We start from the raw sequence: 25655 nt of genomic DNA, 5'->3' as shown, positions 1-25655 counted from the left end.
TTTGCTAAACTCCAAGGCTAGAAAGAGAGTGCACTGTCATTTATTGTTTGCTTTTATATATTCATAATATCTGTGAAGGAAGTGATTTGTCCATATTGTTCATCTGAAATCCCTAGATATTGTCTGACACCCAATTATATGTTTGTTTAATGAACTGGTTATATAAAAATATTAAAACTAAGATGTTAGGCTATTAAGGACAAACTTCAAGAGGCATAATTTACAAATATGGGTGATGTTTCTGTGTGGTCCTTAAACTTTGAATATCTTGAAACAATAACTTCAGCATATTTGGAGCAATTTTGATGACATTAAGGTTAGTTCATGGCTTCCAGAGGAAATACCTTGAAGTCACATGCTTTAACATAAAGCATTTCAATTATGTGAAACAAACACCAATACTGCTACCTCTTATAAAAATTATTTGGGGTGTTGGGGAACTTTAAAAATACAAATTTGTCAACAATAAAAATATATATATATTTTAAATACAAATTTGAGTTTGACTAGAGGGTGCAATAAACGGTTAGGCCTCTTAGCGTCGCTGTTGACCACTCAAGAAGGAAAATGCGACAGGAAAGCTAGTCCACCATTTCCTTGTTTCTAAAAAGCAAAAGGAGTCAGCAAATCAGACTCAGAAGATCCAGGACTGCTACGCTCACCTATCGGTCAACCAGCTCTGTGACTTATGAATTAGGCCCTATGAAGGGCTTATTTAATTGAGAAAATAAGAGTGGATTCCATCGTGGGAAGTTGGAACTGGATACAGAAAAAAATTCACGAAAAAGGAAATGACCAATTATCTGATCGGAAACAGCGCAGGACTGACCCTGCTGTGCGCGCTCCTGGGGACGCTATGCAAGGCTGGATCGGGGCAAATCCGGTACTCAGTGCTGGAGGAGCTGGACAAAGGTTCCTTCGTGGGCAACATCTCCAAGGACCTGGGGCTGAAGCCTCCGGAGCTGGCAGAGCGCGGAGTCCGCATCGTCTCCAAAGGTAAGACGCAGCTCTTTGCTCTGAACCCTCGAAGTGGCAGCTTGGTCACGGCGGGCAGGATAGACAGGGAGGAGCTCTGTGCTCAAAGCACGCGTTGCCTAGTAAAATTTAACATCCTGGTTGAAGACAAACTGAAAATTTTTGAAGTAGAAATAGAAATTAAAGACATTAATGATAATGCTCCTGATTTTCTAATGAAGGAATTGGAAATAAAAATTGGTGAACTAACAGCTCCTGGAACTCAATTTCCATTGAAGACTGCATTTGACCCAGATGTGGGCATAAACTCTCTGCAAAACTACCAGCTCAGCCCCAATGACTACTTCTCCCTGGCTGTGAAGATTGTCTCTGATGGAGCCAAGTACCCAGAGCTGGTGCTGGAGCAGGCTCTGGACCGCGAGGAAAAGAAAGTTCACGAGCTTGTCCTCATTGCTTCTGATGGTGGGGACCCTGTACACTCTGGCAACTTGTACATCCAAGTGATAGTTCTGGATGCGAATGACAACCCACCAGTATTTACCCAGCCTGAGTATCGAGTAAGTGTTCGGGAGAACTTGCCAGTGGGCACCCGGCTGCTCACTGTGAATGCCACTGACCCTGATGAGGGATTCAATGCTCAGGTGTCCTACCTACTAGATAAAATGCCTGGGAAAATTGCTCAGATTTTTCATCTCAACTCAGTGACTGGAGATATATCCATATTAAAAAGTCTAGATTACGAGGATGCAATATTCTATGAGATTAAAATTGAAGCACAAGATGGACCGGGTCTCCTCTCAGGAGCCAAGATTCTAGTTACAGTTCTGGATGTGAATGACAATGCCCCAGAAATTACAATCACTTCTTTCGCAGGATCAGTTTCAGAAGATGCTACTGCAGGAAGAGAAGTTGCCCTTGTCAATGTGCATGACCGGGATTCTGGTCAAAATGGGCAAGTCACGGTTTTTGTCCTGGGAAATATGCCATTTAACTTGGAAAAATCAATAGACCAATATTACCGCCTAGTGACAGCCAGATCCCTGGACCGGGAACAGGTTTCTGAATATAACATCACTCTAAGAGCAACAGATGGAGGAAGTCCACCACTGTCTACAGACACTCACATCCTGCTACACGTGGCAGACATCAATGACAACCCACCTGCCTTCACTCATGCCTCCTACTCTGCCTATGTTCCAGAAAACAACCCCAGGGGAGCCTCCATCTTCGCTGTGACCGCCCAGGACCCTGACAGCATCGAGAATGCCCACATCACTTATGCACTGGCTGAGGATACCATTCAGGGGGCGCCTCTCTCCACTTATATCTCCATCAACTCTGACACTGGAGTCCTCTACGCTCTTCGATCCTTTGACTATGAACAGGTTAGAGACCTGAAAGTACTGGTGACAGCCAGTGACAGCGGGGACCCTCCTCTCAGCAGCAACGTGTCTCTAACCCTGTTTGTTCTGGATCAGAATGACAATGCACCTGAAATCCTCTACCCTGTCCTCCCCACAGATGGCTCCACGGGTGTGGAACTGGCACCCCGCTCTGCAGAGCCCGGCTACCTGGTAACTAAGGTGGTGGCAGTGGACAGAGACTCAGGCCAGAACGCCTGGCTGTCCTACCGCCTGCTTAAGGCCAGCGAGCCAGGGCTCTTCATGGTGGGGCTGCACACAGGCGAGGTGCGCACTGCGAGGGCCCTGCTGGACAGAGATGCGCTCAAGCAGAGCCTGGTGGTGGCAGTTCAGGATCATGGCCAGCCCCCTCTGTCAGCCACTGTCACTCTCACCGTGGCTGTGGCTAACAGTATCCCAGATGTGTTGGCTGACTTGGGCAGTCTTGAGATCCCTTCGACTCCAGAGGCCTCAGACCTCACTCTGTACCTGGTGGTGGCAGTGGCAGTGGTCTCCTGTGTCTTCCTTGCCTTTGTTATCATCCTGCTGGCACTCAGGCTGAGGCGCTGGCACACATCACGTCTGCTCCAGGCTTCAGGAGGTGGGTTGGCAGGTGTGCCCACCTCACACTTTGTGGGCGTGGATGGGGTGCAGGCTTTCCTGCAAACCTATTCCCATGAGGTCTGCCTCACTGCTGACTCAGGGAAGAGTCACCTGATCTTCCCCCAGCCCAACTATGCTGACACACTCATCAGCCAGGAGAGCTGTGAGAAAAGCGAGCCTCTTTTGGTAACTCAAGATTTACTCGAAGCAAAAGGAGACCCCAAGCTACATCAGGTGAGTTTCTTTCTTTCTTTATTATAGAGAACTATTATGCTACTGTGGTTATTATAAACCTTATATAAGCTAAGTCCTATTGTTTTAACATTTGTTTTTCTCTCCTTCTGGACATATGGTAAGACTACATGTCATTGCTTAGTGTAACTGAGAGGAACTAGTTCTGGCCAAGACCTTGTAAGTGGAAGGTGTGTCTCTACTTGGAGGGAACTCTAATTGCCATTGTGGGAATTTCCAGATCTCTAAGATATTCTTTGAAATTGTGATTGCTCCTTCTATCTGAGTCTTTGGTTAGATGAGGGATGAGTCCTGTGGTTATCCAACATTGACCTATACCTGTGATAAATAGACATTTTTCATTTAAAATCCTTGTGGTTTGAAGTTTATCACTCCAGCCTACTTAGCCTAACCTGACTGATACCAACTACTAAATATATAAATTTAGTTAGTTAGTTTAGGCTCCCATAAAATGATGCTTAACTTTTTTCAAGCAAGACCACACTCCTTATCTCAATGACATAAAAATTGTAGGATAAAAAAATGTAGTTGGTCACATTGTTTTACTTGGCCTGTAGTCCCTATATGTATGCTGAAAACAAGTGGTGTATTCATATTGAGTGAAACTGTTTTCCTGAAGATGTTCAATTGCCTAAACTGTTATGAGCTTTGGAGTGGTATTACTTGTCCTTTGAGAAGGATAAAATACAAAGAGATATGTCTTGGTCTTTTGAAGATTTCCAGGCTATATGCTGCAATAATGAAATAGGAGTCCACAACTTTCTTTGGCCAGAAATTGCTGGCCAATTTATAAAATTATTTTCACCCATAAAGTCACATCAGAGAGTCATCCAAAGTTAGACCAAAATATATTTCATTACAGCTCAAACAAAGGAACAGCTATCTCCCTCAATATATTAGGAAGAGTTACATTCCAAAGTGTGTGACAACAGGGCCTGAACAAAATAACTGAAAGCAGAGAATGGTGTATTCTCACTCAAACATGCAAATACACACAGGAAAAAGGCACATAACCTTTGTAATATCTTTTTTTAGGAAAAATCTGTGTAATATCAATATCACTTTCCTTGTAAGGAGAAAAAATATATTAAATGGCTAATGTCAGGAAAACTTTAGATGTTCAAAGAGAATTTTCTAAGAATCCCATATAAAACATAACCTACATAGATTTTGTGAAGATGCAGAGAGAACACAAAGGCAGTGCAATTTCCATCTATGTGTATAGATAACAAAAGGTTTCAGACATCCTTTTTTCACTAAAAAGTATATTTTAAAGGATGGGCAAGAATTCATTATAAGAGAAGGGAAGAAAATTCTAATGAATGAAAGAAAAAGTATAAAGGCATGAAGTAGGGAAAACAAAAGAAAAGATGTCTTAGGAAAACAGGTCTGTTTTGACTAAAGTGTAATATGAGTATGGTTCAGTACTGCAAGTTGTAGAACAAATTGTTGGGTTGATATCTATTTGGTGGTGCATTTGTTTGTTTTTGTTACTCAAGATAAGTCCAAGAATTACAGGTAAGTTCTAAAATGGAATGTGTAAATATTCTCACTGCTTCTCCAAGATTAAAACTAGTGATCAAGTCAAACTCATTTCATTTATTAATAGTATACATTGGCTGGAGCTGAAAATTAACATTATGGAGTATTGCATACATGTTCATATAATAAAGAAGCATTGGTTTCATAAAGATAAATATGGCTGCCCTGGCTGGTTTGGCTCACTGGATAGAGAATCAGCCTGCGAAGTGATGGGTCCCAGGTTCAGTTCTGGTCAAGGGCTCAATGTTGTAGGCTCAATCCCCAGTAAGGGTGTGCAGGAGGCAGCCGATCGATGATTCTCTCTTACTATTGATGTTTCTCTCTCCCCCTCCTTTTCTCTCTGAAATCAATAAAAATATTTAAAAATAAAAATAATTAAATAAATATGGCTTACAAAAGGTTCAGCTTTATAAATCCATGTATGTGTACCCAAATTCTAAATTGGTCTCTTTAACAACACATCAAGCTCTGCTGTACATTACAGGAAGATTATGCTTTAAAAAGATAAGCAATACATTAAAATAAACCTAGGAACTTGACTCACTCTTTTTTGCAAAAACTATATCTTTGAAAAGTATGTATGGAATTGATGAAGTATATATGGAGGGAGTTAAAATACTAAATAAGGGAAGTTATGAATTACAAAATAGTAAGGATCATAATCCACTAAAATGAGTATAAAAGCCAGTAACTTACTTTGTTACATCCATACTAGTAAAACCAATTTTATAAATACAATGAAATTACTGAAGATATTTTTGCCACCAAACTGAAAAACAAGCCTGTATGCCGTATGAGATATTTTAATGAAAACAAAAGATGTTAAATGGTGGCAAGGTTTATGAGATGAACAAAACAGAAGATGTATCATTTAAAGGGGAAACTTTATTTGTTCTTTCAAACAAATAAAAGGCAAAGTGCATAGATTCAAGATCTTATATTTTAAGGATAGCTACGCAACATGTAGTTTTCCCAGATGACCTCCGGGTGCCGCTATTGACCAAAGGGAAGAAAGGGGTTCTCGGTTCGCCAGAGCTTCCGGTAGAGTGCTTTCTATCTTTGTCCTGCGCACAGCAGAAACGGACCGACTCCTGTGCACTTGGAAGCGGGTAACAAGTCCTATACTCAGATCACAAATGTCCAGAGGGCTGTCGTTGATTTTTTAAACATCCCAGAGACTTCTGGAGAAGCAGCTTCCCCACTGAGTTCAAGAAATGCAAAGGAGCTTCAGGCAAGCTGAAACGATGAAAAGTCAGGTATGGTTTCTCTTCTTGCTGTCTTTGTTGTGCGGGGCCATCTCCCAGCAGATCCAGTACGTAATTCCAGAGGAGCTGGCCAAGGGATCAAGGGTGGGGAACCTCGCCAAGGATCTGAGGCTCAGTGTCCAGGACTTGCCAGCTCGAAAACTGCGGGTTAGTGCAGAGGAATTTTTCAACGTGAGTGCGGAGAATGGGGATTTGTTAGTGAGCGGTAGGATCGATAGAGAGAAGATTTGTGGGAGAAAATCTGAGTGTGCACTGGAATTTGAAATGGTCGCTGAAAACCCAATGAATGTGTTCCATGTGACTGTTGCAATCCAAGATATTAATGACAATGCACCGCATTTCATTTCAAAAGGCATTGACTTAGAAATCTGTGAGTCAGCCGTACCAGGGGTAAAATTCCCACTTGATTCTGCGCAAGATGCAGATGTAGGAAGTAACTCACTGAAAGTTTACACCATCAACCCCAATGACCACTTCTCTCTGGCAACGAAGGAAAGTCCTGATGGCAGTAAATACCCAGAATTACTGCTGGAAAAGCCTCTGGACAGAGAACAGCAGAGCTCCCACCGCTTAATCCTGACTGCCATGGATGGCGGGGACCCTCCTCAAAGTGGCACCACCCAGATCCAGATCCTGGTCACCGATGCCAACGATAATGCTCCAGTGTTCAGCCAGGACACGTACAGAGTTAGACTCCAAGAAAATGTGCCCTGGGGAACCTCTGTGCTGCGCGTGAAGGCAACGGACCAGGATGAGGGTGCTAATGCACAGATCACCTACGCCTTCCTCAATGCCCCCGCAAGCACCAACCTTCTCTTCAACCTCAACCCAAATACTGGTGACATCACAACCAATGGAACAGTGGACTTTGAGGAGACAAGTGTGTATATGTTGGCTGTAGAAGCCAAGGATGGAGGTGTACACACAGCTCACTGCAGTGTTCATATTGAAATTGTCGATGAGAATGACAATGCCCCAGAGGTGACATTCATGTCCTTTTCTAACAAAATTCCTGAGGATTCAGACCTTGGAACTGTAATAGCCCTCATTAAAGTGCAAGACCAGGATTCTGGGCAAAACGGTCTGGTGGCATGCTATATTCAGAAAGAAGTTCCTTTCAGATTAGAATCCACCTCCAAGAATTATTACAAGCTGGTGATTGACGGTGCTCTAGACCGGGAACAGATAGCAGAGTACAATGTCACTGTCACAGCCACTGACAAGGGCAAGCCGGCCCTATCCTCCAGTACAAGCATCACCCTACACATTGGTGACATCAACGACAACGCCCCGGTTTTCCAGCAGTCAGCCTACCTGGTCCACGTGCCAGAAAACAACCCGCCAGGGGCCTCCATAGCGCAGGTCAGCGCCTCGGACCCCGACCTGGGACCCAATGGCCAGGTGTCCTACTCCATCGTGGCCAGCGACCTGGAGCCGCGGGAGCTGTCGTCCTACGTGTCCGTGAGCGCGCACAGCGGGGTGGTGTTCGCGCAGCGCGCCTTCGACCACGAGCAGCTGCGCGCCTTTGAGCTGACGCTGCAGGCGCGCGACCAGGGCTCGCCCCCGCTGGGCGCCAACGTGAGCCTGCGCGTGCTGGTGGGCGACCGCAACGACAACGCGCCCAGGGTGCTGTACCCGGCGCTGGGGCCCGACGGCTCCGCGCTCTTCGACACGGTGCCGCGCGCCGCGCAGCCGGGCTACCTGGTCACCAAGGTGGTGGCGGTGGACGCCGACTCGGGACACAATGCCTGGCTGTCCTACCACGTGCTGCAGGCCAGCGAGCCCGGGCTCTTCAGCCTGGGGCTGCGCACGGGCGAGGTGCGCACGGCCAGGGCTTTGGGCGACAGGGACGCGGCTCGCCAGCGGCTGCTGGTTGCTGTGCGTGATGGGGGACAGCCACCCCTATCAGCCACCGCCACGCTGCTCCTGGTATTTGCGGATAGCGTACAAGAGGTACTGCCAGACCTTAGCGACCTCCCTTCGCCCTCTGACCCCCAGGCTGAGCTGCAGTTCTATCTGGTGGTGGCCTTGGCCTTGATCTCAGTGCTCTTCCTCCTGGCGGTGATTCTGGCTGTTGCCCTGCGCCTTCGACGCTCCTCTAACCTCCCCACCTGGGGCTGCTTTCAGCCTGATGTTTGCTCTAAGTCTGGCCCAGTGGTTTCCGCCAACTACTGTGAAGGGACTTTGCCCTATTCCTACAATCTGTGCGTTGCCTCGAATCCAGCAATGACCAGGTTAAATTTTTCTAACCTGACCCCGGAAATGGCTCCCCCTCGGGATCTCCTGTGCGAGGATCCTTCTGTGGATGTAGGTGCCAGTGATGAAGACCCCCAAATCGCTTATGACTCTCCTCTTCCCTCACACGTGAGTTTCTTTAAACCTACTTGAATTTTATATATTGTATTTTATTCTCAGGGTGCATAATTAGTTTTGGTCTTTGTCCATTGTTCTAGTAGTGGTAGTGGGAGCAGAGGTGTATTGGATGGGTGGAAATGGATCTCTTGATTGCTCAGTGCTCTTGGCAATTACCTAACTACTACTTCTCAATCGGCACCATTGGCATTTCTGTGTGGTCAGCAAATCTTCTTAAAGAGAGCTGTTCTTGGTTGTCGCTGCTTTTAGTAATAGCACTATTCTTTCTTAGTTGATGTGTGATACTGTTATTTTCAAGCACTTTACTCTAAAGGTACTGGCAGTTATTTCTCCTTAAGTTAAATTTTATTTCAGCTCATCAAATACACCCTAGTTGTTATATTTCTTGCTGCAATGTGTATTTTTATTTTTAGATGTTTTTATTGACTTTGGAGAGAGAAGAAGGGAGACGGGGAAAGAGAAACATCTATTGGTCGCCTCCCATAGGCACCCCAACTCTCACCTGGGATTGAACCTGAAACCTGGGCATGTTCCCTGACCTGGAACCCAAACAGACCTTTTGGTGTAGGGAAGGACACTCAACCAACTAAGCCACACTGGTCAGGGCTATAACGTGTATTTTTAATATAGTTTTCTAATCACTAAGTTTCTTATCACTTATCACATGTAGCAAAGACTGTCAAATCTTACATTTGAATCATTACCTTTGGGTCAACTTTATCCCGCTTCATAATCTCATTCAGGAATAATTTTCTTAAACCTTCTTTCATAATTTATTTTATTCTACTTTATCACAGTTATAATAAACATAATAGACATTTTTATAAAGCCTTTCCTATGTTTTGTTTTCTAGTACAGGTTTCTGAGAAAAGGATCAGTTTTTTCAAAACATCTTATTTTCCTCCCAGTCCCCAGAAATTTGTGGGTCCTTTGGGAACTGTGAAAAATACCTTTAACCTACTCTACAAATTCTGAAAATTTAAAAACTCTGAGTAGTTAATGGACTTTTGTGTCTGGTTAAAAATCATGAGTAATTTCTAGATGTTATTTATTATGTGAGGAATACTCTAAAGAACTGGGTACTTGCTGCTGTATCTCAAGTTTTCTCAAATTAGCAAATTACTTAAATAAGAAAACTATGAAACGTGCAATGACTATATATACTAAAATGTTTCCTTTTACTGATTATTTCTAAAATCAAAGCTAAAGTAAACTTAGAAACAGTGATAAAGTGGCCAAAACCGGTTTGGCTCAGTGAATAGAGCGTCAGCTTGGGGACTCTATTCCTGTCAAGGGCATGTACCTTGGTTGTGGGCATATCCCCAATAGGGAGTGTGCAAGAGGCAGCTGATCGATGACTCTCTCATCGATGTTTCTAACTCTCTATCTCTCTCCCTTCCTCTCTGTACAAAAATCAATAAAATATATTTTAAAAAAGAAAGAAACAGTGATAAAGTAGTGTCTTCCCGATGTGTCCTTATGTGAAAAAGATCACTGAAACATTGTCTGCTGTTTATAGTGCTTAATTTCAACTTTTCTGCCTTCTAATCTTTGGTTTCTACTTTTAAGATCAGAGTTATTTACCCATTGTTTTAGATTTTGCAGTTGCATTAGTAACTCATTTATTAAACACTGACAAACTGTTTGCTGCATACTCTATGAAAAGTGGTGCTCTAAAGTGTGAATATGAACTCTGGTATGATAGTCACAGATGTAGCCCTTGGCCTAGGAACTTAATGAGCAAATTCTCTTCCCAAACATATCCCTATATTTTCTAACCACATTGATACAGGCATAAGACTAGCTCTTGAACAGTGGATATTTTCTTACAAGGGAACTAAAAGATTTCCAGTCTAGAAAATCCACTCATATGAGGAAACTTGTTTCTGCATAGGTTGGGACTAGAGCCCAGATTTGCAACTCCCCAGACACTGGCTTTTTACCTGTTTTTCCATTCTTCAAGTCCATCCTGTTCCCAGGATAGATAAATGTGTCTCTTACACAATACACTGTCCTGAAAATGGGCTAGGAAAACAAACAATGCAAAAACGTAAAAAAGGTGGAAAAATCTTAGCAAAAAGCAATATCATATTTCTCTGGAAAATTAATTACTTTATAGGGCTTTTTGTACAGAAAGATTTTGATTGTTTATTTTCATTGCAAATAAAATAATAGGAGTTCAACTTCGACTTTTATTCTTTTGGGGGAGATAGGATACGGAAAATAAATGGTGTACACAGGGGATGCTTTACCAAAACTAGATTGCAATAACAGGCTAGGACTCTGGGTGTCGCTGTTCACCGACGGGGAAAAAACAACCAGTAATTTAATCCGAACCACAAAATTTCTGCATCACAAAGCACTGACCCTGGGGCTTTACAAAAGCTTCTAACTGGATTCCCAGAACTCCCACAGCCTACGGTGAAACTACACTATCTTGGACCGCGCAGATCCTGGGACTCCTTAGGCCTCCACCGAGGGAAAAGCCAAGCGCAAGCTTCTCCGCGGCGGCGCTTTATCCTCCAGTCTGGAGCCGGTTAGTTGGGATTTGCCTTCTCCTGGGGGCCCTGTGGGAAATTCGGGCCGAACAGATCCGCTACTCGGTGCCTGAGGAGCTGGAGAAAGGCTCCTTCGTGGGTAACATCGCCAAGGACCTGGGCCTGGAGCCCCCGGAGCTGGCGGAGCGCGGAGTCCGCATCGTCTCCAGAGGTAGGACGCAGCTTTTTGCTCTGAACCCGCGAAGCGGTAGCTTGGTCACTGCGGGCAGGATAGACCGGGAGGAGCTCTGTGATAGATCTCCAAAGTGTGCAGTAAGCCTGGAGATTCTCCTAGAGGACAAAGTAAAGATTTTTGGAGTAGAAGTGGAAATAATCGATGTTAATGATAACGCGCCCAACTTTGGGACAGAGCAAAGGGAAATAAAAGTCGTTGAAAATGAAAGTCCTGGGACAAGATTCCCTCTTCCTGAAGCTTTTGATCCGGATGTAGGGGTAAACTCTCTGCAGGGATACCAGCTCAGCTCAAATGCTTACTTCTCCTTGGACGTGCAAAGCGGAGCTGATGGGATAAAGTACCCTGAGCTGGTGCTGGAGCGCGCCCTGGACCGCGAGGAAGAGGCAGTTCACCATCTGGTTCTCACCGCCTTCGATGGAGGCGAGCTGGTTCGCTCTGGCACTACCAGAATTCACGTAACACTTGTGGATACAAACGACAATGCCCCCCTATTCACTCAGCCCGAGTACCATGTGAGTGTTCGGGAGAATGTGCCCGTGGGCTCGCGGATTCTCACTGTAAAAGCCACTGATCCAGATGAAGGAGTCAACGGAGAAGTGACATATTCTTTCCGGAAAGTAAGAGATAAAATATCCCAGCTATTCCAGTTGAATCCTGTGACTGGGGACATAACAATACTGGAGGACCTGGATTATGAGGACTCTGGATTCTATGATATAGATGTAGAGGCTCACGATGGCCCTGGTCTCCGAGCCAGAAGCAAGGTGCTGGTGACAGTGCTGGATGTAAATGACAATGCTCCAGAAGTGACGGTTACATCTCTCTCCAGCTCTATCCAAGAAAACTCTTCCCCGGGCACAGTAATTGCACTTTTCAATGTGCATGATAGTGATTCAGGAGAGAATGGCCTAGTCACATGCTCTATTCCAAATAATCTGCCATTCACACTTGAAAAGACCTACGGAAATTATTATCGACTGCTGACACACAGAGCTCTGGATAGGGAAGAAGTCTCAGACTATAACATCACAGTAGTGGCCACTGACCATGGAACTCCACCGCTGTCTACAGAAACTCACATCTCACTGAAGGTAGCAGACATCAATGACAACCCACCTGCTTTCCCTCAGGCTTCTTACTCTGCCTACCTTCCTGAAAACAACCCCAGAGGAGCCTCCTTTTTATCTATAACCGCCCAGGATCCTGACAGCATTGAGAACGCCAGAGTCACTTACTCCCTGGCTGAGGGCACGCTCCAGGGGAAGCCTCTCTCTTCCTATGTCTCTATCAACTCTGACACAGGAGTCCTCTATGCTCTGCGCTCATTTGACTATGAGCAAGTTAGAGACCTGCAACTACTGGTGACAGCCAGTGACAGCGGGGACCCTCCTCTTAGCAGCAACGTGTCTCTAACCCTGTTTGTTCTGGATCAGAATGACAATGCACCCGAAATACTGTACCCCTCTTTCCCCACTGATGGTTCCACTGGTGTGGAGCTGGCACCCCGCTCTGCAGAGCCCGGATACCTGGTGACCAAGGTGGTGGCGGTGGACAGAGACTCAGGCCAGAACGCCTGGCTGTCCTACCGCCTGCTCAAGGCCAGTGAGCCAGGGCTCTTCGTGGTGGGGCTGCACACGGGAGAGGTGCGCACTGCGCGGGCCCTGCTGGACAGAGATGCGCTCAAGCAGAGCCTGGTGGTGGCAGTTCAGGACCATGGCCAGCCCCCTCTCTCTGCCACTATCACCCTCACTGTGGCCGTGGCTAACAACATCCCAGATGTGTTGGCTGACTTGGGCAGTCTTGAAATCCCTTCGACTCCAGAGGCCTCAGACCTCACTCTGTACCTGGTGGTGGCAGTGGCTGTGGTCTCGTGTGTCTTCCTTGCCTTTGTTATCATCCTGCTGGCACTCAGGCTGAGGCGCTGGCACACATCACGTCTGCTCCAGGCTTCAGGAGGCAGGTTGGAGGGCCTGCCTGCCTCGCACTTTGTGGGCGTGGACGGGGTGCAAGCTTTCCTGCAAACCTATTCCCATGAGGTCTGCCTCACTGCTGACTCGGGGAAGAGTCACCTGATCTTCCCGCAGCCCAACTATGCTGACACACTCATCAGCCAGGAGAGCTGTGAGAAAAGCGAGCCTCTTTTGATAACTCAGGATTTACCTGAAACAAAAGGAGACCCCATTCTTCATCAGGTAAGTCAATCTTGCCACCCATAGGCAGATAGCTGTGTCTTTAATTTTATAAGCTCTGATTGTATAAGATGTGTTCCAAATCACATAAGATACTTCTTTTTAGTATTCTATTATTTTAAAAGGGAGGGGCAGGTGATCCTTCAATAATGATTAATAATGGTTACTGTACCTAAAAGGTTTTTTTTTTTTTTTTTTTTTTTTTACTTATTCTTTGTAGTCTGCATCCAGTAATAGTTTCAGCAACAATTTCTTAATTTTATATTTCTAACTACCGCCGAAACTGGTTTGGCTCAGTGGATAGAGCCAGGTTGGCCTTCGGACTGAAGTCCCAGGTTCAATTCTGGTCAAGGGCATGTATGTACCTTGATGCGGGCACATCCCCAGAAAGGGGTATGCAAGAGGCAGCTGATCGATGATTCTCTCTCATTGATGTTTCTAACTCTCTATCCCTCTCTCTTCCTCTCTATATATTTCTAACTACCTCAGTTCTTCAAAGCCATTTTTCTTTTTTTCTTCTTTTTTTTAAATATATTTTATTGATTTTATACAGAGAGGAAGACAGAGAGATAGAGAGTTAGAAACATCGATGAGAGAGTCATCGATCAGCTGCCTCTTGCACACCCCCCACCGGGGATATGCCCTCAACCAAGGTACATGCCCTTGACCGGAATCGAACCCGGGACCCTTCAGTCCCCAAGCCGACGCTCTATCCATTGAGCCAAACCGGTCCCGGCGAAAGCCATTTTTCTTTAAGTCTTTTTGAAAGTATCAAAATGTGAAATAGAAGGCAATTGTGAAAATTCACATTAAAACATTCTCTCTTATGAACCTATTGTTGAATCTGGACTAATTAAAATTTTTCTCTTTTTAAACCCCAGCATATTTTTCTTGAAATTTATTTTTTAAAAATATATATTTTTATTGATTTTTACAGAAAGGAAGAGAGAGGGATAGAGTCAGAAACATCGATGAGAGAGAATCATTGATCAGCTGCCTCCTGCACACCCCCTACTGGGGATGTGTGGGCAACCTAGGTACATGCCCTTGACCGGAATCGAACCGGTACCTTTCAGTCTGAAGGCCATGCTCTATCCACTGAGCCAAACCAGTTTTGGCTTGAAATTTACTTTTTTTTACTTGAAAGGGTATTTTCCATTATAATTGAATGATGGCAGTTTATAAATACTGGGGGAAATTTTTAACATTTAGATATACCTTTAACAGTGATCGCTTCTCAATTGGACTGGTATATTGTAAATATTTTGTGGTTGCAGTTTCTGAGAAGCACTAGCAGTGACTATGCGTGACTCCTTCTATGCACTTCTGTGACTTCCAAAAATATTGTCCATTTATTCTAATCATTTCATTTTAATAGTATCTAAATTACCTGTTATGGCATCACTATGAGACCCTTCTCTATTTCTAAGGAAACATAACTTTGAAAAATCTTTCTTTTTTTCATCATGGGATCCCCTTATAAAGGTCAGATAACTCAATTTCAGAACTGATGTAAGTAAGCTTTATCCCTATTCCTGCAAAATTGCCCTCAGGTAGCTCTGTGGCTCTTCAATGATCTGTTATAAGGGGAAATATTTTGTATGCAAGGACTATGCAACTTATGTTCCTCAAGACTTCCTTTAGTTCCCATGGTTTGGAATTTATGAATATCTAGGACTACACAAGTTAGTGGTGTTTGGATATCTGGAAATTGTATCAATAGATTGTGGACTATGCTTCAATTAACTTAAGGAGAGTTTCAGTTTCTAGATTTTTTTGTCTCTGTCGGAAGTTGGGGTGCAATACAATATAATAAATAAGAATGTGATATGATACAACCAACTGGCATGGAGAGGAAAAAGGAAGTAACAAATGAATATTGAGCAATAAATCATATCCGAGGGGAGATTATTTACAATACTAGAGCCTTAAAATATAATTTGGAAATATTAATTGTCTCTAACTGTGTCAAACATACTTGGATGGTGATATTAGAATATATTCCAGAATCAGGATGGTACATATTTTAAATGATTAAGAGAGCAGCAGTAGAGAATTTATAACAGAATAACATACGGAAAATATTTTTTTGCTTGAATGGGTACTGATTTTCTTTTAGAAAATACTATTTCTGCTTAAATAGATTATTGTACAACCATATGGTGGGCTACTACATAGCTATAAGAAATAAATGGAAAACCTCTTTATGTATTGATATGAAATGACCTCCAAGATATGATGAGTAAACAAAGCAAGCTGCAAAACATGGTATATTGTATACTTTCATACATGTATGAAAGCAGGGGGGCGTTTATAAAATTCTGCTTCACTATACAAGACATTTCTCTGGAATAGTACACACACAAAAAGGAACACTCATTCATTCCAACAAATGTGCTGTTGAAAGCAAAGAGGGAGAGTCTATAGAATATGCTGAATATACCTTTGGCACTATATGAATATATACCTATTTAAGCAAATAAATACTCTAAAAATAGGCAAGAGCAAACAAGTTCTTTGCAAAAACATTTACAAGCCATCGGAGCAGTTTCACGGAAAAACCCCTGGGCGTCGCTGTAGGTCAAAAGAAGAGCAAGAAGATGTCTGAGACGCTTTCGGGAGCCTCTCGGAAGGTAACTTCCTGCTCAAACCAGCCACACGGAGGAGGCCAGTACAGACTGGGTTATAAAAACAACGCAGGGGAATTACCCCTACCCCGGATTTTTGCCCTTCACGGAGAGCTTATTCCTCCCTCCGGCCAAGGAGCAGAGCAGCAGCCGAGGGAGACGGAGGATGAGGCCGAGCGCGGAGAGGAGCAGCGCGGGGCGGTGGCGGCAGGTATTGTTGCCCTTTCTGCTTTCTTTGTTCCGCGGGGCTCTCCCGGACCAAATCCGCTACTCAATCCCCGAGGAGCTGGCTAAGAACTCGGTGGTAGGAAACCTCGCCAAGGATCTGGGGCTCAGGGTCCCTGATCTGCCGGCCCGGAAGCTGCGGGTTAGCGCGGAGAAGGAATATTTCACTGTGGATCCTGACAGCGGGGACTTACTTGTGAGCGACAGAATAGACCGAGAGCAGATTTGCGGGAAGAAGCCTCTGTGTATTCTGGATTTTGATGCGGTCGCTGAAAAGCCACTAAATATTTTCCATGTAGCAGTAGTGGTGCAGGATATAAATGACAATATGCCCATATTCAAACAGAGCAAGATTGATTTAAAAATAGTAGAATCCTCTAAGCCAGGTAAAACATTTCCTCTAGACCCGGCCCTGGATAGGGATGCTGGTCCTAATTCACTGCAAAGATACCACCTCAGTGACAATGACTACTTTGATCTCACGGAGAAACAGGCTCCAGATGGACTTAAGTATCCTGAGTTGATCCTGAAGCATTCTCTGGACAGAGAAGAGCAGAAGTTCCATCAGCTGGTCCTCACAGCTGTGGACGGTGGAGACCCACCGAAAAGCGGCACCACCCAGATCCAAATCCAAGTCACGGATGCCAATGATAACGCCCCGGTGTTCAGCCAGGAGGTGTACAGGGTCAGCCTGAAGGAGGGCGTGCCCCCAGGCTTCCCTGTGCTTCAAGTGATGGCCACAGACCAGGACGAGGGCATTAACGCGGAGGTCACCTACTCCTTTCGTAATGTGGATGAACAAGTGGAACAATTTTTTAACTTAGATGAAACAACAGGATTAATCACGACGAAGGATCATTTTGATTTCGAAATGGCTAACAGTTATACCCTCAGTATAGAAGCGAAAGATCCTGGGGATCTAGCAGCCCACTGCAGTATCCAAGTCGAAATCTTGGATGAGAATGATTGTGCCCCTGAGGTGATTGTGGCCTCCGTGTTCACTCCTCTTCCAGAGGATTCACCGCCAGGAACGGTGATCGCATTGATAAAAACAAGAGATAGAGACTCTGGAGAAAACGGAGAGGTTTACTGCGGCATACTGGGAAAGACGGAGTTTACATTGAAATCTTACTCAAAGAACTATTACAAGCTGGTGACAGAGGGGACCCTGGACCGAGAACGGACCCCGGAGTACAATGTCACCATCACAGCCACAGACAGGGGCAAGCCGCCCCTCTCCTCCAGCACCACCATCACCCTGCACATCACAGACATCAATGACAACGCCCCGGTCTTCCAGCAGTCAGCCTACCTGGTCCACGTGCCAGAAAACAACCCGCCAGGGGCCTCCATAGCGCAGGTCAGCGCCTCGGACCCCGACCTGGGACCCAATGGCCAGGTGTCCTACTCCATCGTGGCCAGCGACCTGGAGCCGCGGGCGCTGTCGTCCTACGTGTCCGTGAGCGCGCACAGCGGGGTGGTGTTCGCGCAGCGCGCCTTCGACCACGAGCAGCTGCGCGCCTTTGAGCTGACGCTGCAGGCGCGCGACCAGGGCTCGCCCCCGCTGGGCGCCAACGTGAGCCTGCGCGTGCTGGTGGGCGACCGCAACGACAACGCGCCCAGGGTGCTGTACCCGGCGCTGGGGCCCGACGGCTCCGCGCTCTTCGACACGGTGCCGCGCGCCGCGCAGCCGGGCTACCTGGTCACCAAGGTGGTGGCGGTGGACGCCGACTCGGGACACAATGCCTGGCTGTCCTACCACGTGCTGCAGGCCAGCGAGCCCGGGCTCTTCAGCCTGGGGCTGCGCACGGGCGAGGTGCGCACAGCCAGGGCTTTGGGCGACAGGGACGCGGCCCGCCAGCGCCTCCTGGTGGCCGTGCGGGACGGGGGACAGCCACCCCTGTCAGCCACTGCCACTCTGCTGCTGGTCTTTGCTGACAGCCTACAAGAGGCCCTTCCGGATCTCAGCGAACGTCCTACGCCTCCTGACCCCCAGGCTGAGCTGCAGTTCTATCTGGTGGTGGCCTTGGCCTTGATCTCAGTGCTCTTCCTCCTCGCGGTGATTCTGGCGGTCGCCCTGCGCTTGCGACGCTCCTCCAGTGACGCCACTTGGGGCTGCTTTCAGCCTGGTCTTAATACTAAGTCCGGACCTGGGGTTCTCCCCAATTACAGTGAGGGGACTTTGCCCTATTCTTACAATCTGTGTGTTGCCTCACAGTCAGCTAAGACGGAATTTAATTTTCTCAACATAACCCCGGAAGTGGCTCCCGCTCAGGATCTCCTCTGCGAAGATGCTTCTTGGGTACCAAGTACAAATCCTGGAGTTACTGAAGGCTCATTTGCCTCAGACACTATGTTAAAGGTGAGTTTTAACTTATTTTCACTTTGGCTTCTAATGTTTATTAGTAAGTCACCTATCTGGGATAGGAGTCTCCATTTCATATTTAATTGTTGTGTGGATTGAATTTAGGCAATTTTCTGCTTCTACTTACCTTAGTTTTATCTATCCAAATCTTGATGTGGTTTTCTAGTTAGTATGTGAGAGTTATTTGTTCAGAATTACAAGGTTTTACCACATGAGGTACTTCTCTTTCTTCCTCATCTTTACAATCCTTGCCTCTGAAGATTTAATACTATTGGCATCTTAAACTATTTATTTCATATTCAGGGCTTTTATTACTCAAATTTTAGTTTCACTTCCTTTTTAAATTATAGTACTTCAGAGTAAAGAGAGCTTCCAATCTTATTAGTTTGGGAAAACTTGGAACTAAAGAAAGGAAGAGCCTGACTGGTCTGGCTCAGTGGATAGAGTGTCAACCTGTGGACTGAGGGAACAGTGGTTAGAGTGTCAGCCTGTGGACTGAGGGGTCCCAGTTTCGATTCCGGTTAAGGGCATGTACCTTGGTTGCGGGCACATCCCCACCGGGGGATGTGCAGGAGGCAGCTAGTTGATGTTTCTCTCTAATCCATGTTTCTAACTCTCTATCCCTCTCCCTTCCTCTCTAAAAAAAATCAATTAAAATATATTAAAGAAAGGAAGAATTGCCCCCAGTGTCATGGCTTGTCAACAACTGAATATGGGTAGACTAACTTGAACACACCAGCAATCTAAGTGTCTTTACAAGCTAAGTGTCTGGGATTCCAGATCTATTTTAAAAGGATGGGCAACTTTTGAAGTCTGTGGTATCTGCTACTAACAGTGTGCTTAATGATGGAAGAAATATTTTTCTCTCATGTATAGTAACAAATTGCTCTTGTGAAAATTGTACATTGAGAAAAATTTTGTAACCTATACTCACAGTCTGTATTTAAAACTTGATTCTCTGAATTTTTTATTTATAGATATAGAATATCTTAATTTTTCATTTCCCTATGAAGGTATCATCAAGTAAAAATTGCTTCTCTCACATAATGGACTCCCCAAAATGTTCATTTTTTAAATCATGAGATTTTGCTACCACATAAAGGTGATAACTTTAAACATCTTTCTCAACATAGAGAGTCCAGTGGCTGCCTGCTCACTGTTAAGTTATAGACATATTTTCTGCATGGATGATTAACTAAAGCCATTTGCTTTACAATCACTATATAGATTCCCTCCCCCCAAGAGTCTGTCACTGTATGATGTCTAACTCCAGTTTAGACATGGTAATAGGAAAATATGCGTAATGCATAGCTAACCCAATTCAAACTCTCAGTCTAATATAGTGTAACTGCTTTATTTCTAGTGTGGAAAAACTGGAAACTTTCTCAAAGACCTCACATGTAACAAAATGAACTCTCATTTCTTTCTGCATATGACAATTAATACAATTTGCATGAATCAGTAGACCTTTTTGCAAAGGTTCGTTGACAGCTAGACTTACTTCCTTGGCACTCTTAATGTACAAATGGGCATGTTTTCATAAATATATCTTAATATAACGATGAAATCTTAAAACCTACAGAAGTAAGAATTACAATGTTCTAATTTATTGACATCAATATAGGTAAAAAGTAAGTAAAGAACATAGGCTCAATGGTACATTCATTAAAACTTTTCTAGAGTAAAAATAATAGAAATATTATATTGAGGGCTTATGTGTCTTGCTATTTCAAAATTAAACCTTAATTAAATATAAGCAATGTCATGCAGCAATACGTAAAGGAACCTGCAAAATTATTAAAAATGAAGTAAAACAGGATATAAAAATTGGTGTAGTAACTGGTTAGGACTCTGGGCGTCGCTGTTCACCAAAGTGGGAAAGAAGCTGCTGCTAGAAGCGATCCGACTCGCAGCTTCTTCCGCACTAAACACACACAGGACGGATAAGCTCCTGGAAAAAGCCTTCTACCCGCGCCTCTCTCCCATTTCCAACAAGGAATTTGTACCCTTTGGCTTTTAAGAAGTAAGGAGACAGCAGGCTGGGACCAGAACTAAGAGAAAACTGGTCGGAAAGAAGGCAATGGCGGATGCTCGGAGGGGCTGGGGCTGCCGAGAGCTGCTCCTGCTCTTGCTGCTCTTGGGGATGCAGCGGGGAGCCAGGGCCGGGCAGATCCGCTACTCAGTGCAGGAGGAACTGGACAAAGGCTCCTTCGTGGGAAACATCGCCAAGGATCTCGGGCTGGAGCCTCAGGAACTGGCGGAGCGAGGAGTCCGCATCGTCTCCAGAGGTAGGACGCAGCTTTTTGCTCTGAACCCAGGAAGTGGCAGCTTGGTCACGGCGGGCAGGATAGACCGGGAGGAGCTCTGCGCTCAGAGCGCGCGGTGTCTGGTGAATTTTAACATCTTGGTTGAGAACAAAATGAAAATCTATGGCATAGAAGTAGACATAATCGACATTAATGATAACTTCCCACGTTTCCGCGATGAGGAAATAAAAGTAAAAGTTAGTGAGAATGCTGCTACAGGGACACGGTTAGTGCTTCCCTTTGCCCGAGATGCGGATGTGGGTGTGAATTCCCTCCAGAGTTACCAGCTCAGCTCCAATATGCACTTCTCTCTGGGTGAGAAAAGTGGAAGTGATGGACAAAAATATCCTGAGCTGGTACTAGAACAGCCCTTGGACCGGGAGAAAGCGGCTGTTCACGACCTCCTCCTCACAGCTTTAGATGGCGGAGACCCCGTACTCTCCAGCACCACGCACATCCGCGTGATGGTCCTTGACGCAAACGATAACGCGCCCCAGTTCACTCGACCGGAGTACAGGGTGAGTGTTCCAGAGAACATACCTGTGGGCACTCGGCTGCTCACGCTAACCGCCACGGATCCAGATGAGGGAATAAATGGAAAATTGACCTACTCTTTTCGCAACGAAGAAGACAAAATTTCACAGACTTTTCAACTTGATTCCAACCTGGGTGAAATTTCAACAGTGCAGTCACTGGATTATGAAGAGTCCAGATTCTACCTCATGGAAGTGGTAGCTCAGGATGAAGGCGCTCTCCTTGCCAGCGCTACGGTGGTGGTCACAGTACAGGATGTGAATGACAACGTCCCGGAAATGATCCTCACCTCTCTCGCCAGTTCCGTCTCTGAAGATTGTCTTCCTGGAACTGTAATTGCATTGTTTAGTGTACATGATGGTGATTCTGGAGAGAATGGGGAGATTACATGTTCTATCTCTGGGAACTTGCCCTTTAAATTGGAAAAGTCAGTTGATAATTACTATCACTTATTGACAACTAGTACCCTGGACAGAGAAGAGATCTCAGAGTATAACATCACAATAACTGTCATTGACCGTGGAAACCCACCCCTGTCTACAAAAAACCACATCTCACTGAAAGTGGCAGACGTCAATGACAATCCTCCCATCTTTCCTCACACTTCGTACTCTACCTATATTCCAGAAAACAATCCCAGAGGCATCTCGATCTTCTCTGTGACGGCCAATGACCCTGACAGTGGCAACAATGCTCAGGTCACTTATTCTCTAGCCAAGGACACATTTCAGGGAATGCCTCTTTCCTCCTTCGTCTCCATAAACTCTGACACCGGTGTTCTGTATGCACTGAGCTCTTTTGACTACGAGCAGGTTAGAGACCTGCAACTATGGGTGACAGCCAGTGACAATGGAGACCCTCCACTTAGCAGTAATGTGTCCCTGAGCCTGTTTGTGTTGGATCAGAATGACAACACTCCTGAAATCCTCTACCCCACACTTCCCACTGATGGTTCCACCGGTGTGGAGCTGGCACCACGTTCCGCGGAGCTTGGCTACCTGGTGACCAAGGTTGTGGCGGTGGACAGAGACTCAGGCCAGAATGCCTGGCTGTCCTACCGCCTACTCAAGGCCAGCGAGCCAGGGCTCTTCATGGTGGGGCTGCACACGGGAGAGGTGCGCACTGCGCGGGCCCTGCTGGACAGAGATGCCCTCAAGCAGAGCCTGGTGGTGGCAGTTCAGGACCATGGCCAGCCCCCTCTCTCTGCCACTGTCACCCTCACAGTGGCTGTGGCTGACAGCATCCCAGATGTCCTGGCCGACCTGGGCAATCTGGAGCCCTCCGCTGACCCTGATGACTCCAGCCTCACTCTGTACCTGGTGGTGGCAGTGGCTGTGGTCTCCTGTGTCTTCCTTGCCTTTGTTATCATCCTGCTGGCACTCAGGCTGAGGCGCTGGCACACATCACGTCTGCTCCAGGCTTCAGGAAGTGGATTGGCAGGTGTGCCCACCTCACATTTTGTGGGCGTGGATGGGGTGCAGGCTTTCCTGCAGACCTATTCCCATGAGGTCTGCCTCACTGCTGACTCGGGGAAGAGTCACCTGATCTTCCCCCAGCCCAACTATGCTGACACACTCATCAGCCAGGAGAGCTGTGAGAAAAGCGAGCCTCTTCTGATATCAGAGAAGATAAATGTAAACGAAGGACTAGAAGTTGTTCAGGTGAGTTTTCTTTCTTAATAGGGAAGCTTAGAACATTTTGTTCATTTGTTTCCTCAGTTATTTTTCTCCAGCATTAAAATAGGTTAATTATATAAATAGTGAATCATTATTTGCTTTATTTAGAAATTAGCTTAGTGTAATTTGATAATTAAAATTATATTTTAGGTATATATCTTATTTTTTTGATATGTGGATATTTTAGAAAATCTAGCTGATATCCATACACTTAAATGAAATGAGTACTTTATTATTTTTTAAACAAGTACTTTAGAAATGGTTAAACATCACTTTACCCAAAAACTTTCTTATGTCAGAACTTATTGTCTTGTTTGATTAGTCCAAACTGTTTGATAATATTTTCTTTTGAATATTTGCCTAAAGACCAATTGTGAATATGTTTTAGAAAGGATATTGTGGTTTAGCATAAAAATAATTTACATATTTGAATAAGCAACTGGCCAAATACAGGGGAAATTCTGCATGGGAAATGTCAGAAAAAAAAGATTAAATTTATATTGATGATAATGTCTGTGGCATTCTGAAATCTGGAAAGTTTGGGTTAAACTATGAAATTATCAGATGTGTGTATTAGTTGAGAGAAAAAAATCAGTGAGGGGCCTTACAATTCTGCTTTATTCTGTGATGCATTTTAAAATCTCCAAAGGTTTAGATATCGCTACATTCATTAAATTCAAATAGGCCACACACCTGGCACCGTCTGGTGATAGGTAACCCTTTCACTTTTCAGAATCAATATCTACCTGAATATTTGCATACAATTCTGCTTTATTATGAGTCTAAGATTTGTGTTTGGAAAGTCAATTCAAATTTTAAATGGTTTTAAGTTTTAAAACTAATTTCTCAGGGCTATGTTTAACTTAAATTAAGATTTTTCTTAATAAAAGGCAGGTCTCTGGGTCTCACATTTTATGAGTACATTTTATGAGTATGAGTACATGTCATGGAAGAACTACCCTATTCACTGTTGGCATCTGGTCTACTAGAGATGATTTTCAAAAGATTTTTCTGTCTTCGAAATTTTGTGCTTTCAATAGTTTGAGCATCAGCTATAAAGTATTAATAAATGGGAGGAAATGGAAATAAAATATTAATGGGATAATAGGCTATATTAATCAACCATATCAAAGGTTTGTTGATACATTTGAGAACATAAGACCACTTGGTTTTTATTTTAAATACTTTTTAAACATTTATTTGAAGGGGATCCAATTATGTTTATATATAGACAATTCTGACCTCAATGTAAAATGTACAGACTCACTGAATAGTGAGTGTATCCAAAGAATAACAAGAGAACCTGTATGATAGATACCGATATCATTCATTTCTACATAAAAACTCACTTTTGCATTTTTTTTAAAAAAGGTTATAGAGTTGGGTATATGTCCTGAGTTAACTTTTTCATGCAATGGAGAAATGTCTTTTAAACCTCTATAGACTTTATAAACTTGAATAAACTTCACATTTGTGTTTGGAAAATCAATTAAACTTTAAAATGGTTTCAGTGTTTAAAACTCATTCATCAGGGACTGTACTTATCTTAAATTAATAGATTTTTCTTAATAAAATCCAGGTCTATGTGTCTTAAATTTTATGAGTATATTATAAGTATACTTTACATAATAAAATGCTTGATTCACACACTCTGCATGTGCATAGACTCTATGCCACATACTCTTAAAATGTTTAAATCTTCAGTTTCATATGTGTTCTGAAAAAATAACTTTCCTGTACTAATTGTGTTCAGATGTGGTGGAACGGCACTTGCTCAGTCATGTTTTGGAACAGTCTTGAGTTAGTAATGTGTTTTATGTTTGTATAGAGATGCCAATGAGTTTCTGTCTAGAATACTAAATACAACGAGCAGTTTAAGATGCTCTAATAGTCTTCCACTATGAGTTCAACATTGCTACACACCTGCCAAATTTTAGAATGTCAATATATTATGTAGGTTTAAAACTATTTCTTTATGAATATTTCTAGTTTGGAAATGAAATGGAAACTGTAATACATCTATCAGAAACATTGAAATTGGCATGCTTATTGACAAAGAGAGTATCAATAATTATCAGAATATGACCTGGGGCCCAAAGAAAAGTGGACAAAATAGATTACTCACTGGGATATATAATCATTAGGACTCATACTTCACCCCCATAATCCAAATAACTCACCACTGTTAAGATACTTGAAAAGCCCTAACCAGTTTGGCTCAGTGGATAGAGCGTTGACCTGCAGACTCAAGGGTCCCAGGTTTGATTCCAGTCAAGGGCAGGTACCTTGATTGAGGGCACATACCCAGTAGGGAGTGTGCAGAAAGCAGCTGATTGATGTTTCTCTCTTATCGATGTTTCTAACTCTATCCCTTTCCCTTCCTCTCTGTAATAAATAAATAAAATATATTTTTTAAAAGATACTTGAGAAGAAACAAAAAAGAAAATAAATAAAAATAAATTTTAAAAGATACTTGAGAAGAAACAATGCAATTAACAATGATAGTAATGTATTGAGGAAAAATAAAATGAATAGTATAATTTTTAAATCACAATAATTTAATTGGCAGTAGACACTTGGAAACTAAGGA

General features: G+C 44.1%; 1 protein-coding gene across 6 annotated transcripts in view; it reads left to right on the top strand.

Annotated features, from left to right (window-relative positions):
* The window catches only part of LOC311623141 (protocadherin gamma-C4), a 164998-nt gene that overhangs the window by 4472 nt on the left and 134871 nt on the right, over positions 1 to 25655 (top strand). Inside the window, exons 1-2 of one of the 6 annotated variants that reach the window (XM_084884949.1) lie at positions 623 to 996; positions 1849 to 3212. The exons of 1 other annotated variant lie outside the window; for it this stretch is intronic. In XM_084884949.1, coding sequence (XP_084741075.1) covers positions 792 to 996; positions 1849 to 3212 — 1569 coding nt within the window. In that variant the 5' untranslated portion in view covers positions 623 to 791. Of the gene's footprint in view, positions 1 to 615; positions 3213 to 5831; positions 8402 to 15952; positions 18547 to 20448; positions 23051 to 25655 lie in introns of those variants that run through there. 4 more of the 6 variants (XM_084884940.1, XM_084884944.1, XM_084884941.1 and 1 more) reach the window with 4 other exon arrangements.

This window comes from Pipistrellus hanaki (genome assembly GCF_964339955.1).
Source record: "Pipistrellus hanaki genome assembly, chromosome: 5".
Taxonomy (NCBI): Eukaryota; Metazoa; Chordata; class Mammalia; order Chiroptera; family Vespertilionidae; genus Pipistrellus; species Pipistrellus hanaki.
The sequence above is the reverse complement of the archived record's forward strand: the minus strand, read 5'-3'. Positions and strand labels throughout refer to the sequence as shown.